Raw genomic sequence first — 16178 nt, 5'->3', positions numbered from 1 at the left:
ACTGTAACGTGAGCTATTGGGACAAAATATGCCTAAACCGCGAGTTATATAACCCGATATTCCTAGATACCTTATCTAAAATTCTTTCTATGATCTTAGCCCGCGAAAGATCGCCTTACATAAGCTTAAGAAAGAAAACCATTCAAAAATATCGTAAATAAGGCACACAAAACGAGAACACCACGAAGAAAATTCCGGCAGTCAGTATCAAAACAAAACACAGAACTCTAAGCATTAATACGAGGGTGGACCGATAAGTACTTAGCCTCACCGCCCGATGGCGCCACTCTCGCAAATGAAATATTCTATCACGTAGTACAACCTTCTCGATGGTTACTTTCAAGATTTCAGCCGGATCGGAGTTGTAGTTTATTTTTGAGAGCGTGTGAAAGCAAGTGTGTCCGTTGATTTTTGAAAAATGGAAAAAGAGCAGTATAGGTCGGTGATTCGATTCTTGTTTTTGGAAGGGAAATCGCGCAGCGAAATCAAAAAGCGCTTGGATGCTGTGTACGGTGACTCTTCTCCTTCGATGGCGACCGTCAAAAATTGGTTTAACGAGTTTCAACGTGATCGCACGTCGATTTTTGAAGAGCCACGTCCAGGTGCTCCGAAAACGGCTACCACGGAGGATAACGTGACAAAAATTCTCAATCTCGTATTGGCAGATCGACGATTAAAGGTGCGCGAGATAGCTAAGATCGTAGGCATCTCGAAAGACCGCGTGGGTCATGTCCTGCATGAAATTTTGGGCATGAAAAAGCTGTCGGCGCGATGGGTACCGCGTTTGCTCACTCCGGACAACAAGCGGAACCGTGAGACAACTTCAGAGCAATGTCTGACGCTGTTTAAGCGCAATCCGAAGGAGTTTCTGCATCGTTTCGTGACAGTCGATGAAACATGGATCCACTGGTATACACCAGAGACCAAGGAACAGTCGAAACAGTGGACTTTACCCGGCGAAAGTGCTCCGAAGAAGGCGAAGACTGCCCCATCGGCCGGAAAGGTGATGGCCACCGTTTTCTGGGATTCACAAGGTGTGATCTACATCGACTACCTGGAGAGGGGCAAAACGATCACAGGGCTGTACTATGCCGAATTATTGGGCCGATTCGACGTCGAATTGCAGAAAAAACGGCCCCATTTGTCAAAGAAAAAAGTGCTCTTCCACCATGACAACGCACCGGCTCACACCTCCGCCGTCGCCATGGCCAAATTGGTCGAATTAGGCTACGAACTGCTGCTCCATCCACCGTATTCTCCAGATTTAGCCCCGTGCGACTTCTTTTTGTTTTCAAACTTGAAAAAGTCACTCGCCGGGCAGATATTTGAGTCGAATGAGGAGGTAATCGCTGCCACGGAAGCCTACTTTTCAGACCTCGTGGAAACGTATTTTTCAGACGGGTTAAAGAAGTTGGAGCATTGCTGGGCCAAGTGTATCGAACTAAAAGCAGACTATGTTGAAAAATAAAACGCCACTTTTCCAAAATTTTCGTTTATCTTTTGTAGGCTAAGTACTTATCGGACCACCCTCGTATGTTCGCATCTGGCCTCAAGGTGACTTATCGACGCACATGCTAGTACCCGATTCCTCGATGAGAGAAAAGGTCACCGGTAGATCAAAACAAAAAACACGAAAAGAACACCGTCTAATTTCCTTCTCAAAAAAAGGAAAATTCGTAGCACGCGCGTTTTGCCCTTAGTTAACCAATTCTTTTTCTGAAAAAAAAATTATTATCGTTCGTCCAATCCTCTCTTCTAACCCGAACCCGATCGTTACTTCTCCACAAGGGATGCCATGTAACATAGCAATGCCTAGATCGACACTGACGTCACCAATTCTTTAATAAAGGAGAGTGTAACAAAGGCTCTTTTGCTCTTACAATCGCAGAAACAGAGAAAACAGGTCGAATAAATAACTGATCACAAGTTCGAACAACAAAACTTTTCTCTATTTATAAACTCGGTTACAATTGACTTAAAAATGTCGCATAAACACATAAACGACTAAACCTAAAACGCGGGAAAGCGGATTGCCCAGCGACAAAATCGCCTTGACAATTCGCTTTCTTATATTTACACGAAGAAAAGAAAAACCGATGCGTTATTACCGCAGTACGATAAATGTAGCCGGTAAGTAAATGCCTGGCTATTTATCGATTCACGCGGCCGCGCATCACCACGAGAGAGAGAGAGAGAGAGAGAGAGAGGACACAACGGGCGAAAGAGAAAATCTGACCTTTTCTTTGGCGACGAAGATGGCTGCAGGGAGTTGATCTAGCTGCTGGCTTCTTCGCAGTTGTTGGCTGCTTCCTCGGAAGTTGTGCACGGTGTTGTAGACAGTTACCACGTTCTCTAACAATCAGCAAAAGAGATGGAAAATCACACAATTACAGTCGAGCGCAAGAACTACGGCAGGTCAGCTTATTTCGATTAGCCTACAAAGCGATCAGTCAAAAGTGTCTAGCCGCACAATTATTGTCGCGTGGTCAGCGTCCGCGCTCTCGCCGCTCTCTCCATACCAAGCCCACTGATTAGGGGGCGTGCGACAAAAAATGCTAATTGGTCGTGCATCGTTCACCTAACTAATCCTGTATAGTGCGTGCATACGCGCGTACTCTATCTCTCTCGCAACTCTCTCTCTCTCTCTCTCTCTCCGTCTCACTCTCTAGCACCTAGTCACTGTGCTCTCGCTCCCGCGGGTTTTCTTGGCCTCGTTCGGCAGTCTTTGGCGGCTAAAAAATATAAAGGCCAGTGGTTAGGCGCAATAAAAAAAATATACGCCCAACGCTAACCACGTCATCTTGCCGAGCGATGAAACTTCAATCCTTAATTAAGGGTAGGTGTTCAATATTTCCAAAAAAAGAAAATCGATGACTTTTTGAATTTTTTACGACGATTAATTAAATACCTTATACATATTTGTAGAATCTTTTTTTATATGCTTGTAAAATGTGCAAAAACCGGCGAGTTTTGCGGTTAATCTTTATGTTTCCGTTTCGATCAGATGATCAACATTAAAATTATAAATGATATCGACAAAGAAATTATTATATCTTGAAAACAAAATCTGTTGGATAGATAGGTATTTTTTCTAATAACTTATTTTATAAATATATACAAAAATTATTTCTATCGTTTTTATCAAATTACTGATATTTTCTTTAACATACGTATTTTATTAATATGAATACTTCATGTCAGTTATAATAAATATATTGAATTGAATACATTAAATGAAATTGTGTAGTCCCTTCCATAGACACCATGGCCACCTGGACTAACATGAATAAAAGTGATTATTACGAACACAACATATATCTGAGCATTAGTTATGTACGTGGAATATACTATGGAAACAAAGTTGAGATAATAATTTAGACAATAAAGAGTAAGACTAGAAAGCAAGATGTCCACGGTTGAAGCCACGCTTGGATTACTAATTTTTTTTTTCATCAATAATAATACACCAGCAAAAAAATTAAGAAAAAAAATTTTAGTGATTTTTCAAATGGTGCAACGGTAGTAGATTTGATCAATCGATACGTTCGCGATTCGGCAGCATTCGCGATGCTAGAGCGAAGGATTAAGAGGGAGAAAGGGGGGGGCGTGAGAGTTTAATTTTCAGTTAAGCCTGGGCTGTTGTGCAGGAAAACCGCCAAATTACTCTATTATGTTTTGCCGTTGGCCGATCAAAAGTTTATTGATTTTGGTACGTGCGCGAGTGATAGCGAGGTGCGAGAAAAAAGCAGCTGAGCCAGAAGCAGTGAGGAGTCGAAAAAGCAGCAACCGATCTGGGAATGAAAGGCAGCTCCGTTGCAGCATCACCCGGGAGCAATAGTTATTTGTCAACAACAATTACAGCTGATCACCGTAATTGCACCGTAGGGTAGGTGTACCTCCCTTTTTCCGCGCGAGAAAATACTTACGAAAGTATTTAGTTATACGCGACCGTTATCGCATTCGCGCCGAGCGTTAGACTTCGTGGTAGAATTTCGAATTCTCTCTCTCTCTCTCTACCCGGATAATTGTAAATCGTATACGCGTGCGCAATCTTTCGGCCCAATAAAGACTGTAGCCTCTTTTACTATAAACGTCTTGATTTTATTCGCCGCATTACGTTATTTCGTTTCCCTTTAGTTTAACGGATCCGTCACCAGATAATTATTAAACCGATTTTATCTAGGGAATAATGGAAAGAAACGTTAGTCTCCATACACCTAAGAGAAAGCAAGTGTCACAAGTCAGGTGAATTAAAGTGAGTTCAACTCTGTTGAAAAAAAGACATCGGAACGAAAGTATCAAACGTAAAGGCGAATATATGTATACTTATACGTGTTGAACGGAGCAGCGGTTAGCTCTGTATCATGGGAGATTGTTCTTTAATAAATCCAAGTTGCATCAGTTTATCCCCCCCTTTACAATGGCTATATATTTGGTGAAAATGATCATATTAAAAATTTAAAAAAGCAAATTGAAGCACGAAGTTTCTAGTTTTTGAACCTTGAGTAAAACATTTTTCTAGCCTATGTATGTCTTTTGGGATATCCTAATGATTATAGCGAGAAAAAATTTTTTTGTTTTTGTTTTTGGTCCACGGATGTTGAAAAAATTTTTGTATCTAAAAGATCATATGGACTAAATAACAATAATTTATCTTAGAGATATTTGAGTTCGAATGGAAAATGATCGTTTTGTCTTCATTCATCGATACCTTAGTAACAAATAATCGCAGAGAAAATTGAAGGTAGATTTAAAAAACTTAAATAAATGCTCTACGAAGATCGGCAATTTATTTTTCAATAAAAAATATTTGTCCTGTTTTATATGAATTTGAAAAAATAAGAAAAATAGGCTTTTGGAAGATTTTTGGAAAATCGTGCGTTAAATTAACAGTATTCCAAAAACCAATAATGTTAAGTGTGCCTTTTATAGTATAATATACTCACAAGAATGTCCCATAGTTTACACTAATTCCATCGAGCCGTTTCTTTGTTTTATTTGATTAAATTTTAGAAAAATTAAAACATCACTTTTTTTTGGTTTTGTATGCCTATAATCTTAAAAACAAATGAAAAAAATTCTTTTTCTCATTTTCTCAAGTTTTCATTACAAACAGCATTTTATTATGTGAAAAAAATGGCTGATATTTGTGAAAAATTTATTTTATTTTTTGAAACCTACTTTCAATTTTATATACGATATCGATGATCAAAAGACAAAATGATCCTTTTTCATTTAAACTCCGAGAAAAATGGTCATATTAAGCTCTACAGCCTTTCAAATTAAAGCTGAATGAACAAGCTATCCAGTCTTAATAATATATATATTGTTTAGACAAAAAAATTTTTTCCACGTTCATGGACCAAAAACAAAAACAGAATAATTTCCAAAAATTTTTTTCTCACGATATTCCTTAGGATTGCGCAAAGGACATGCAAATTTTTTTAACTCTATGATCCCAAAAGTAAAAACATCAAGCTTTTTTTTTTTTTTTAATTTGTCATATGATCATTTTTAACCAAGATCCAGCCATTTGAAAAATCACTAAAAATCACTGAAATTTACAGAAATTATTTTTATCCTTTAGTTTTTTCCACTAGATTATTTCACAAGATTATAGAGGTGTTAAAAATGATAATTTGACAAAAAAAACTACCATATTAAATAATATAATAAATATCCACCTGGATTCTACTTGGATATTTAGCTGGATATCCATCTGGAAATCCAGCTTAGGTTTCTAGATGAATTTTTCAAAAAGGAGTCCAAAAGTGAGTGCACGTTGCGCGTCGTGATGAATATATATATCCTTGATTTTCATATTTCTTGCATGTAGCATAGATTGAGAGGGATGTGATTTTTTCTGACGGTCTCGTTGAAAACTTACGGAAAGATTCGGCAAGTGTTTTGCGATTCAGTATAAATTGGACTGTCTGTATGTCGTACCATTACCGAAAATGACCATCGAAAGCACTGCATTCGTGTTATGCCTCGAATTATATTTGTTGAATGAAAAAGCTCAAGCTACCATGACATATTAAAATATTGGTAACATAATCCGCTGATGCTGATTACATGATTTGAAAATATATAACCCGTAACAATATTACGGTTTAAATAATTTCATTAAGACATGTCATTAGAACTACTTTTAGACGCACATGAAAAAAATAAAGATTCAGATATATTTAATCCATAATACAATTTATGGTTTAAATATATTTTTTTAATTGGATAAGTAATAAATATCTTTTCGGATTTATTTTTTAAAATACTTGCACTTTTTTAGTATAATACGTCAACTCATAACATAATAAAACATTACGAAACTTTTTAATCGTTCATTTTATAGCTGATTTAAGATTTTTTGTATCATTCCAGCAAATATATTGTAAAATATAAGTTATTAATGTATATTGTATGTATGTAGTAATATTGCTTTTTTATATTTATAGGTTGGTAGTAAAGAAGAAGGAATGTCTAAATTAGCATATGATTTATATTTTCATCTACAAGAGTCCAAAACTGATGTCATTATTGATGATAGGACACAAATGACTATTGGAAGACGTTTTATCGATGCCCGTAGATTTGGTTATCCGTATGTTATCATCATTGGAAAGCATTCTCTAAATGCAATACCATTATTGGAAGTACACGATGTTTATAATGCTTCTCGAGTAGATTTGGAATTTGTAGATGTTTTAAGTTATCTGAAAATCAGTCCTTCATAGCATATAACTTGTCTATTATATATTCTGTTCACCACTTTTGATAAATAAATTTTAATTTTTTCTAATAATATCCAAATTAGAAGCTTTGAAGTATCTTAACAAACATAAGTATAATGTAACATAAGTATATGTTTATTGCCAACATTTAAAGAGTATTTTAATTCCCGTTTTATTAATAAAGTAGCATTTTGTATTGTAACGGGGTTGGATTAGCTGGTACAAAATGGGTTTATTAAAGAACAAACTTCCACGATGCAGAGCTAACCGCCGCTCCATTAAACACGTATATACGTGTATTCGCCTTTACATTTGATACTTTCGTTCCGATGTCTTTTTTTCAATAGAGTTGAACAACTCACCTTAAGTCACCTGACTTGTGACACTCGATCTATCTTAGGTGTGTAATAGAGTCGGCTTAGAACGCCGATGCACCTATCGCTATTACCAATTATTTAAAAGGGGGAAGGCAAGGGAGGCGGTATATTGCTCCTGACAAGGTGAAGAGAAAGGTGGGCGCAATAATCATTCCTCATATCTTAATAAATCCCTTTATTACACCATGCTACCCTGAGCATACAGTTCGGACATTCAAACGCGCATCTTATTATCTACACTACAATCTACGATCGCTAAAAAGAGATGGCCGGCACGTTAGCGCCTTGCCATCTCGATACCGACTCGATATAATCCAACTTATGCTAATAACCGAACCAGCCGTGCCGGCCCGTGAGAGCCTGTCACAGCGCACAAGCCGTGAGTAGCCTTAGAGTGAGAATTAGAGAGAGAGAGATTAGAAATTGACCTGACGATTGAAGATCTTCGATGCAGGGCCTCGCCGAAGATGGTATTAGCGTCTAGCTGCAGGCAAATCTGTCCGTGGCCGGAAGACTCGACGAAAGATAGGCTAGATCTGTAGCCGATACTGATGTCGTCTCGGTTTCCTCTAATCTTTTCTTTGCGGTTGACTGCAGGGGGTCAGCACACCTCTCTCTGCTAATGGCCACTTTCTACTGCCCGCTGCATGTACGCTTCCGAGTGCGTGAGAGACTGCTTCTCACGCTCTCCCCACTCTCTTGCCGGCACGCGGCACCGTCAAGTGCAGCTAGTGTCACGCGCCTGCCTACACTAATCGCTTTCTTTCTTTCTCTCTTATCTCTCTCTTTCTCTCACTCTCTATCTTTCTCTCCTACAAGAGCGCATAGTAACAGGCGCTCTTGTCGACCAATGCCACTGCCTCTCTCTATCCTTCTTCTTCTTGCTCGTTGCGGTGGCGATGCTGAAAACATACAGGCAGGCATCAGGCACGTGAATTATGTGCTATAGGTCTGCCATAAGTCCACGCCGATGGTAGGGAGAGATAGGGGACACACGGTGCAGGTTAAATCCACCGGCACCGTTACAGGTGTGAGTGACCTAATGTTTACTCAAACTAATCCCCTAGATGAAATCGGTTTAAAATTTAATCGGTGACGGATCCGTTAAACTAAAGGAAAAGAAATAACGTAATACGGCGAATAAAATCAAAATTGATTATGACTTGAAAACTACGAGTTTTTGATGGGCCGAAAGATTTACGCACGCGAATAGGAATTATAGGGGGAGAGAGAGAGAATTCAGAATTCTACCGCAAAAACTAACGCTCGGCGCGAATACAAAAACAGTCACGATAGTTAAAATACTCTCGTTATTATTTTGTCGCGCAGAAAAAGGGAGGTGTACCTACCCTGCGGTGCAATTACGGTGATCAGCCGTAATTGTTGGAGAAATTCTTCTTAGTCAACGGTTTCCTCCCTACAAAGGCTGCGCCGGTTTACCTCGCTACCAATATGCTGTTGCTGCATTTAATGTTGCTATCAGCTTGCTACTGCTGTGATTGTCTCTACGATGACTCGCGCAGGTATCAAAAAATCTCAGAAACTACTTTAGATCAGCAAAACGGCAAAACACAGTGGAAAAAACTATTTGGCGGTACTTTCACAAGCAACAGCTGAGGCTTAACTGAAACTTTGACTCTCGTGCGCGCCCTCTCTCTCTCAGACGTTCGCTCTAGCATCGCGAATGCTACTGAATCGCGAACGTATCGATTAATGCAATCGACTACCGTTGCAATACATACGAATCATAAAAATAAGAATCAAATAAAAATATAAGTAAGGAGCACACGCGACCATGCAAGTGCTTAAATAACCAGAGTGCTAAGTGTTGGTACTAGGCAGATTAGTTATAGCTAGCATTTACAACTTCCCTTAAGCTTATCCGTTTCGATTCAATATGCGCTTCGCATAAAAAATCGTATTACTAATAGTTGTACTAACCTTCAGGAAATGCTTTGACTCAATTGAACAGATAGCTATTGAAAAAATAAGCTTAGAGAATTCCTTATGTACAGCTGAAAAATAAATTATTAAATTCCGTGTAAATATTATAAATGAAAATATCAGAAATTTTTTATTATACACGTTTAAATTTATTCCACAAGCAGCTCATACTGAATATCGTATGCTTCAGTATACAATTTTCATTGATATTTACTTTTCTGATAAAAAATTCTTAAATTAATCTTACGATGACAAATTATTTACTTTAAGAAGATTATACATATTTTATTAATTATAACGAAAGCTCCAGTCGTTATCAATTTTAAAGGTGGGCAAGTGAGGCGCACTCGCTCATAGCAATTGAGGAGGGGGGAACTGGGGGAGAAAAGGTAAAGAAGTGAAAGTAATTAAAAATTACACACAAAATCGCATTCAAATCAAAATCTAATTCTAATCAAAATCAAATCTAAAGCCACCGTCCTTTTTTCGTACGATTATCGGTGCGCTACTCCATTGACTATTCGATGGCCTAATTATTTTCGCCTTCCATAGCCGCATAGTTTCTTCTTGCGTGAACGCTAATATAGGAGGCGACATTTGACGCATCGGAGTCTTTACCGGGCGCGCATCACCTACATCGATGATGTGCTCGATAACTCGGGGAAACGCCGGAGATTCACCAGGCTCCGGGATAATCCGGCGAACTAACGCCAGGATTGTCTCTCGCTCAGCCTCCTCGTACTTATTTAAACCTGCACATTCCGCAAAAACGACTACCTCGTTACTACTCTGTTCTGCTAATGGATATCAATCGCCTTGGTCACCTGCTCGCTAAGCACGATTACCGTAGCTAATATTTATATCCCACGGTATTCAAAAGTCGGCTCCTAAAATCAAGTCGTGCTTAAGTGTAGATACTACCGTCGCAATTAACCAATTCGTCTTACCATCAATTTCAAAACTTAGCTTTAAGTCACCCCACGTTTGCGGCTTCTCACCCGAGATACCCTGTACGAATATCGTAGGCGGCTATAACCGGTCCCTAAAACTTAAGCCGAGATTCGGTTCCACTACCGATACCTGAGCACCTGAATCTAGCAGCGCAGTATAGAGTTGCCCGCCTATGTTAACCTTAATAAAGAACCTGTTCTCTACTACTGCTACTAACGTTGCGTCCGATTTATCCGCCGTTTTTTTCGGGATTTCTGAGTTCCACTCAGACCCTCCCCTCGCCAAAACGGAAGGTGCATCGGCACCGACGATCGAACGTCCACATAACAAAACCCTATTATCATCAAGCGTACTGAACTCGCCTTGAAACACGTTTCTAAATTCTACAATTTCCCTACTACCTTTTTTCGGAGCCTCATATTCTACAAATACTGCACGCTTAACTTTAGCCTTGACTTTCAAATATTCTCCTATTAACTCGTCTAAGAGAGGAGGCGCAGAACTGACAGTTCTTGCCTTGTTTTCGTCTTCCTCTTTTACGAAATCCAAGAGAGAAGGCGCAGAATTGGCAATTTCTGCCTTGTTTTCGCCTTTCCTTTTTGCCTCAACTCTATTTCTTCCTTCTACTGTGCCTTTGCTCCTTGCGCGAAGCACTTTCTCTACCTCAATGGCCCGCTCAATCCATTTTAGGCAGGAGTCGTCGAGCGGTCGATGGCTCCCGTGGTGAGGTTTCCCTACTTCACCTGGTTGCAAGCAGGGCGATCTCTATACACGTAGCCGATCGTCCCACAAACCTGACAGTAAAGCGTCGGCTCCGAAATTCGCGTCGGGCAGTTGTTAGCATAATACCCTGGTTGTCGGTATTTGTAACAAACTACTCGCGGATTAACCTGAGCTATTGGGCATTGAACCTTCCTATGACCTAACGCGTTACAATTGAAACAGGTCCCCGTAAATGGCCTATTTGAAATACTACCTCCTTGATTGCATTGCTGCGGAACCAAGCTAGGGGCTACACCTGCAGCCGGGGCCCACGAAGCCTGCGCGCTCTGACGAGCAAGCGCGGCTCCGTTCGCAAGCTGGTTCGTCGTCTGTGGCTCTTGCTTATCAGCTGTAACCATGGCAATTTCACCGTTTTGCTTCTTGCCCTTCTTTTCTAGCTTCTTGCTCTGCTGCTGCGCTTTCTTTTTAGAGGGTTCAACCGTTAGGACCTCATCAATAGCGTCGTTTAAACTGTCTATAGTTTTGACCGTTTTCTGTACACCCCAATTTTCTTAATCCTCGAGTTGGTTACCCTCCACGCTCTAATCCCGAACTCTTAACCCCAATTTCCTTAACCCTCCAGCTGGTTACCCTGCCACGCTCTAACCCCGAACTCCTACACCCCAATTTCATCAACCCTCGAGCTGGTTACCCTGCCACGCTATAACCCCGAACTCCTAAACCCCAATTTTCTTAACCCTCGAGTTAGTCACCCTCCACGCTCTAACCCCGTAACTCTTACACCCCAATTTCCTTAACCCTCCAGCTGGTTACCCTGCCACGCGCTAACCCCGAACTCCTACACCCAAATTTCATCAATCCTCGAGCTGGTCACTCTGCCACGCTGTAACCCCAAACTCTTAACCCCAATTCCCTTAACCCTCGAGCTGGTTACCCTGCCCTTTCCAATTTTCTAGTGCGATACCCGGTTCTCTGTTATTCATAATCCCAATTTCGACATATTTGTAATATCTTTGAAGAAAAGGACATAAGTGAAATAATTGTAGAAGATAATGTTAAATTTATTTTATTTTTATGTTATATTTACGTTATATTAATTCGTCATTTTATCTGATATTAAGATTATATTTTTGAATATAAAAAGACGATCCGCGCTTATTATCACTGTACATATTGTGAACAATAATGTTACTCTATAAATAAATTCTGTAGACATATTAGTTTCTTGCACCATGCACATTTTATAATTGCTATTTTCTCACAAATCTCGCAGATAGGCTGTTCTAAAATTTTGAATCAATATTCAATAGGATTGTCGAACGAATCAGGTTTTTTATCCAAGTACCCACTTTTGTACCAAGCATATTTGAATACGCTTTTAAATCTATTTGAATATAATTGATTATGTGTGATAGACTGTAATTTTATAATATTATTCCTCTCGTGTAAACTGATGTCTGATCCGAATAAGATAATAGCATCAGATAATTTTCTCAGAAAGTTTTTCCAAAATCGAAAACGGAATACATCCAGTGGTTGAATTTTGCCTGTCGTACCCTTAGGAATTGTCATCAATCGAAAATTTGTATATGCTGGTGTCACTTCTCTTACAGTTCGTTTACACTGTCCGCTCCATGAGTCTAGTAATAAAACTACTGTTTTCCCACAGTTAGAAAAAATACATATTGTAACCATGTATAAGTAATTCACTAGACAGCTTTCTTGATGCACTTGCTCGCAAAAATATATTAGGTGCATTGAATAGTTTTTTTTAAACAATGGGTCCAATCTCTGCGTTTGTTTCTTCTAATACCATAAAAAGGGATGATAGCAATATACCTTCTGCAGATATTATTGGTTGAATCGTATAACTATACGTAGTCGATGATACTGATTGTACAACTGATTCGACTGTCATCTTATCTTTTTCATTCAATGTTCTGCCTGTATGTATTTCTAAATTGAATCCACTTTGATCGGAATTATATATGTTACTGGCACTTTTGGTTCATAATTCTGTTTTTATGAGGTTGATAAAATTTTGACAATCTAACTTTAAACTATCCTCATTTTCAACAGATACTTTAGTCACATATTTAGTTATTTTACGCGATACAATTTTATGCTTTTTTTTGAATAGTAATATCCAATTGGGTGAAGCTTTAAACCAAGGCATATCTAACTCATACCTTTTTTGTAAAGCCCATCTTTTAAGATCTAAATCATGCACTGTTAACTTCCGATCTAAAGCATCTTTGAGTTGTTGTAAAGTATATTCTGAAACTTTAAACAGATTCTCTCTTTTGGTCCCGCCTGTCAAAATTTGCTGTTTCCATTTTCTCAATTGACGTTTTGATGAAACTTGTTTATATTTACTCTGGACGGAACTTAAAGACAGTTTCTTTTTCTTACTACTTTCTCAGTATTCAACAGCTTTTTTTTTATATCCATCGTCGAGTACGTTATTTGTTACTGTACAAGTAGGTACCTCGGCATAGTCTACACCATGTATTTCTTCAAAATGATCGTCAATTACTTCTGGATTAATATCAAAATCATCATCCAGGAAACATAAGTTCTCACTTGTCTCACATTCAAAACCTGAATTCGTTTCAATGCTTTTTCTCAATATATCTTCAACATAATCGTGTAGCTGCTTCTCTGCATCGTTTAATATACGTATGCTTTCTGCCACCGCACTTATTTGGAATGTTTTCAGTAATTTTTGAATGACGTTGTGAATTTCAATTCCCATTCTAACACAATTTTGATATTCAAAAACGTAGATGTAAAACAAAGTTCTATTACTAATTTACTGAAGTATGCTGATCGAATATGCTTATATATACTGTAAGTGAACAAAACATGTTTTGAAGTTGGCACACAAACCGATATCAAATCAAGGTGCCCGAGGTTCCTCCACTGTTAGATCTTGGCTTATCACATACGTCAACGATTGCGATTTGTATCAAGGAAAAAAACAGTTGCAGTTCCAATCTTGCTATTTAATCCACATGAACCGCATTCGTTGATTGTGGTTTCCACGTCATGCCACAGTTTGATTCTGTTTTGCCACGCACATACTCCTGTGTGTTTAAGGTGGAAAATAAGAGTAATATTATCTCATGTCAGTATTTTTATATTTGCTAAAACCGCCTCGCGAAATACGTACATATTCCTATTAGTATGGTAAAATCAGTTTGTCTAATGAATTTTTTCGTAATAAGATAATAATCAAATTGCCTGAGGGATAGTAGTAATATCTGTCGAACATAATGATTTAAAAATGAAATTGCCCGTAGCTATTTCGAACTTCAAAAATTTACATGATTTCGTAGTTGCATTTGCTATTTCCTACCTATACATGAATATACGTAATTAATTAAACGTTATCTTCTAAAAAAATGTGCATATGTCCTTTTCTTTGAAGATACTATAAATATTTCGAATTCGGGATTATGAATGACAGGGAGCTGGGTTCCGGATTTCAGAAAATTGGAATGCAGGAGTTTGAAATTACAGCGTGGTAGGGTAACCAGCTCAAGGGTTGATGAAACTAGGATGTAGAAGTTATGGGTTACAGCGTGGCAAGGTAACCAGCTCGAGGGTTGATGAAACTAGGATGTAGAAGTTATGGGTTACAGCGTGGCAGGGTAACAAGCTCGAGGGTTGATGAAATTCGGGTGTAGGAGTTTCGACTTAGAGCGTGGTAGACTAACCAGCTCGAGGATTGATGAAATTCGGGTGTAGGAGTTCAGGGTTAGAGCGTGGTAGGGTAACCAGCTCGAGGGTTAAGGTAATTGGGGTTAAGAGTTTGGGGATACAGCGTCGCAGGGTAACTAGCTGGAGGATTGATGAAATTCGGGAGTAGGAGTTCGGGGTTAGAGCGTGGCGAGGTAACCAGCTCGAGGGTTAAGGAAATTGAGGTTAAGAGTTTGGGGTTACAGCGTCGCAGGGTCACCAGCCCGAGGGTTGATGAAATTCGGGTGTAGGAGTTCGGGCTTAGAGCGTGGCAGGGTAACCAGCTCGAGGATTGATGAAATTCGGGTGTAGGAGTTTGGGGTTAGGCGTGACAGGGTAGCCAGCTCGAGGATTGATGAAATTCGGGTGTAGGAGTTCATTAGAGCGTGGCAGGATAACCAGCTCGAAGATTGATGAAATTCGGGTATAGGAGATCGGGGTTACAGCGTTGCAGGGTAACCAGTTGGAGGGTTAAGGAAATTGGGGTTAAGAATTTGGGGTTACAGCGTGGCAGGGTAACCAACTGGAGGATTGATGAAATTCGGGAGTAGGAGTTCGGGGTTAGAGCGTTGCAGGGTAACCAGCTGGAGGGTTAAGGAAATTGGGGTTAAGAATTTGGGGTTACAGCGTGGCAGGGTAACCAGCTAGAGGGTTGAGGAAATTGGGTTGGGGTGATAGGGGATCAGGGTAACAAATGAATTCTCTGTTCACTCTCCAATAAAGGGGTAGCAGCCTCTTGTGACGGATACTTTATACTTTTGTGTTAGATTTTAAACGGAATTTCATAAACTTCAGTTCTTTTGAAAAAATTTTGCAAGAAAATATTTGAACACATTGCTTTGCTTTCAGGTGACTTAGGGGGTTGGGTTGCAACCCTTGTAGACGAAATCCATATATTTAGCTGAAATTTTTTAAAAGAATTTTTTAGAGATTGTTTCGTCGAAAACTGTGCGTATATACGAAAATTTTGATATAAAATGTTGTTGAGGGGTAATTTTCGGGGGTAGCTTTCACTCCAAATAGTTTATTCGACAGAACAAAAGTATACATGTGGTTGGCTTTTTTGAGCGTCATAGAACATGAAATAACCAGCATAATCTGCGATGAACAACTGCTTATATTGTATTAATAACATTAAGGGGTAGTTCACCCTCGAAATAATAGATAATAGAAAAACCCCGAAAGACGTCAATTTTGTTTTATCATTTTCTACCATAATATCATTTTAAAAATTTTTTTAACATAATTTTTTGATTTTGTAAGGTAAAAATACACTTAAAATCACAGTTTTTCCTCTATACAACGTAGGGGTTGCAACCTCCGGGGACCAAATTGATGTGTGTCTGTTACTTTTTTTATAAGTATCTTGTGTTTTTTTGTTTCATAAAAAAATATTCATTACAACTAAAGATATTGCTGTAGAACTGCTTTTGGGGCTGTTTTTTGGGGGTTGGTTTCATCCCTTAAATAGCTTTTTCCGCCGATAAAAAAAATACTGGTCTTTTATTTTTTTACGAACTATAACACATCTTAATTGCAGAAAAATCGGAGGCGGAGGGTTGGGGCGGTTCCGTTGTCAGATATACCGGTGGCTGCAAATCTGGTCGTTCTTTTCTTAGTAAAAACAGCAAGTATCGGTTTCGCAGCTCTTCTAAGTCATCGCGCAAAATAAGTCCGCGATAGTTCATCAACTCTAGCAGTTCGGCCGGTT

General features: G+C 39.0%; 1 protein-coding gene across 2 annotated transcripts in view; it reads left to right on the top strand.

Moving 5' to 3' along the window:
• The window catches only part of LOC131672224 (probable proline--tRNA ligase, mitochondrial), a 110845-nt gene extending 103995 nt beyond the window's left edge, over nucleotides 1-6850 (top strand). For both annotated transcript variants that reach the window (XM_058949426.1, XM_058949351.1), the window contains one exon: nucleotides 6456-6850. In XM_058949426.1, coding sequence (XP_058805409.1) covers nucleotides 6456-6734 — 279 coding nt within the window. In that variant the 3' untranslated portion in view covers nucleotides 6735-6850. The remainder of the gene's footprint in view (nucleotides 1-6455) is intronic.
• The last annotated feature ends 9328 nt before the right edge of the window (nucleotides 6851-16178 follow it).

This window comes from Phymastichus coffea, unplaced genomic scaffold, assembly GCF_024137745.1.
Source record: "Phymastichus coffea isolate CEN01 unplaced genomic scaffold, Cenicafe_Pcof_1.1 PCOF00001, whole genome shotgun sequence".
NCBI lineage: Eukaryota > Metazoa > Arthropoda > Insecta > Hymenoptera > Eulophidae > Phymastichus > Phymastichus coffea.
This window is presented reverse-complemented; position numbering and strand designations above follow the sequence as displayed.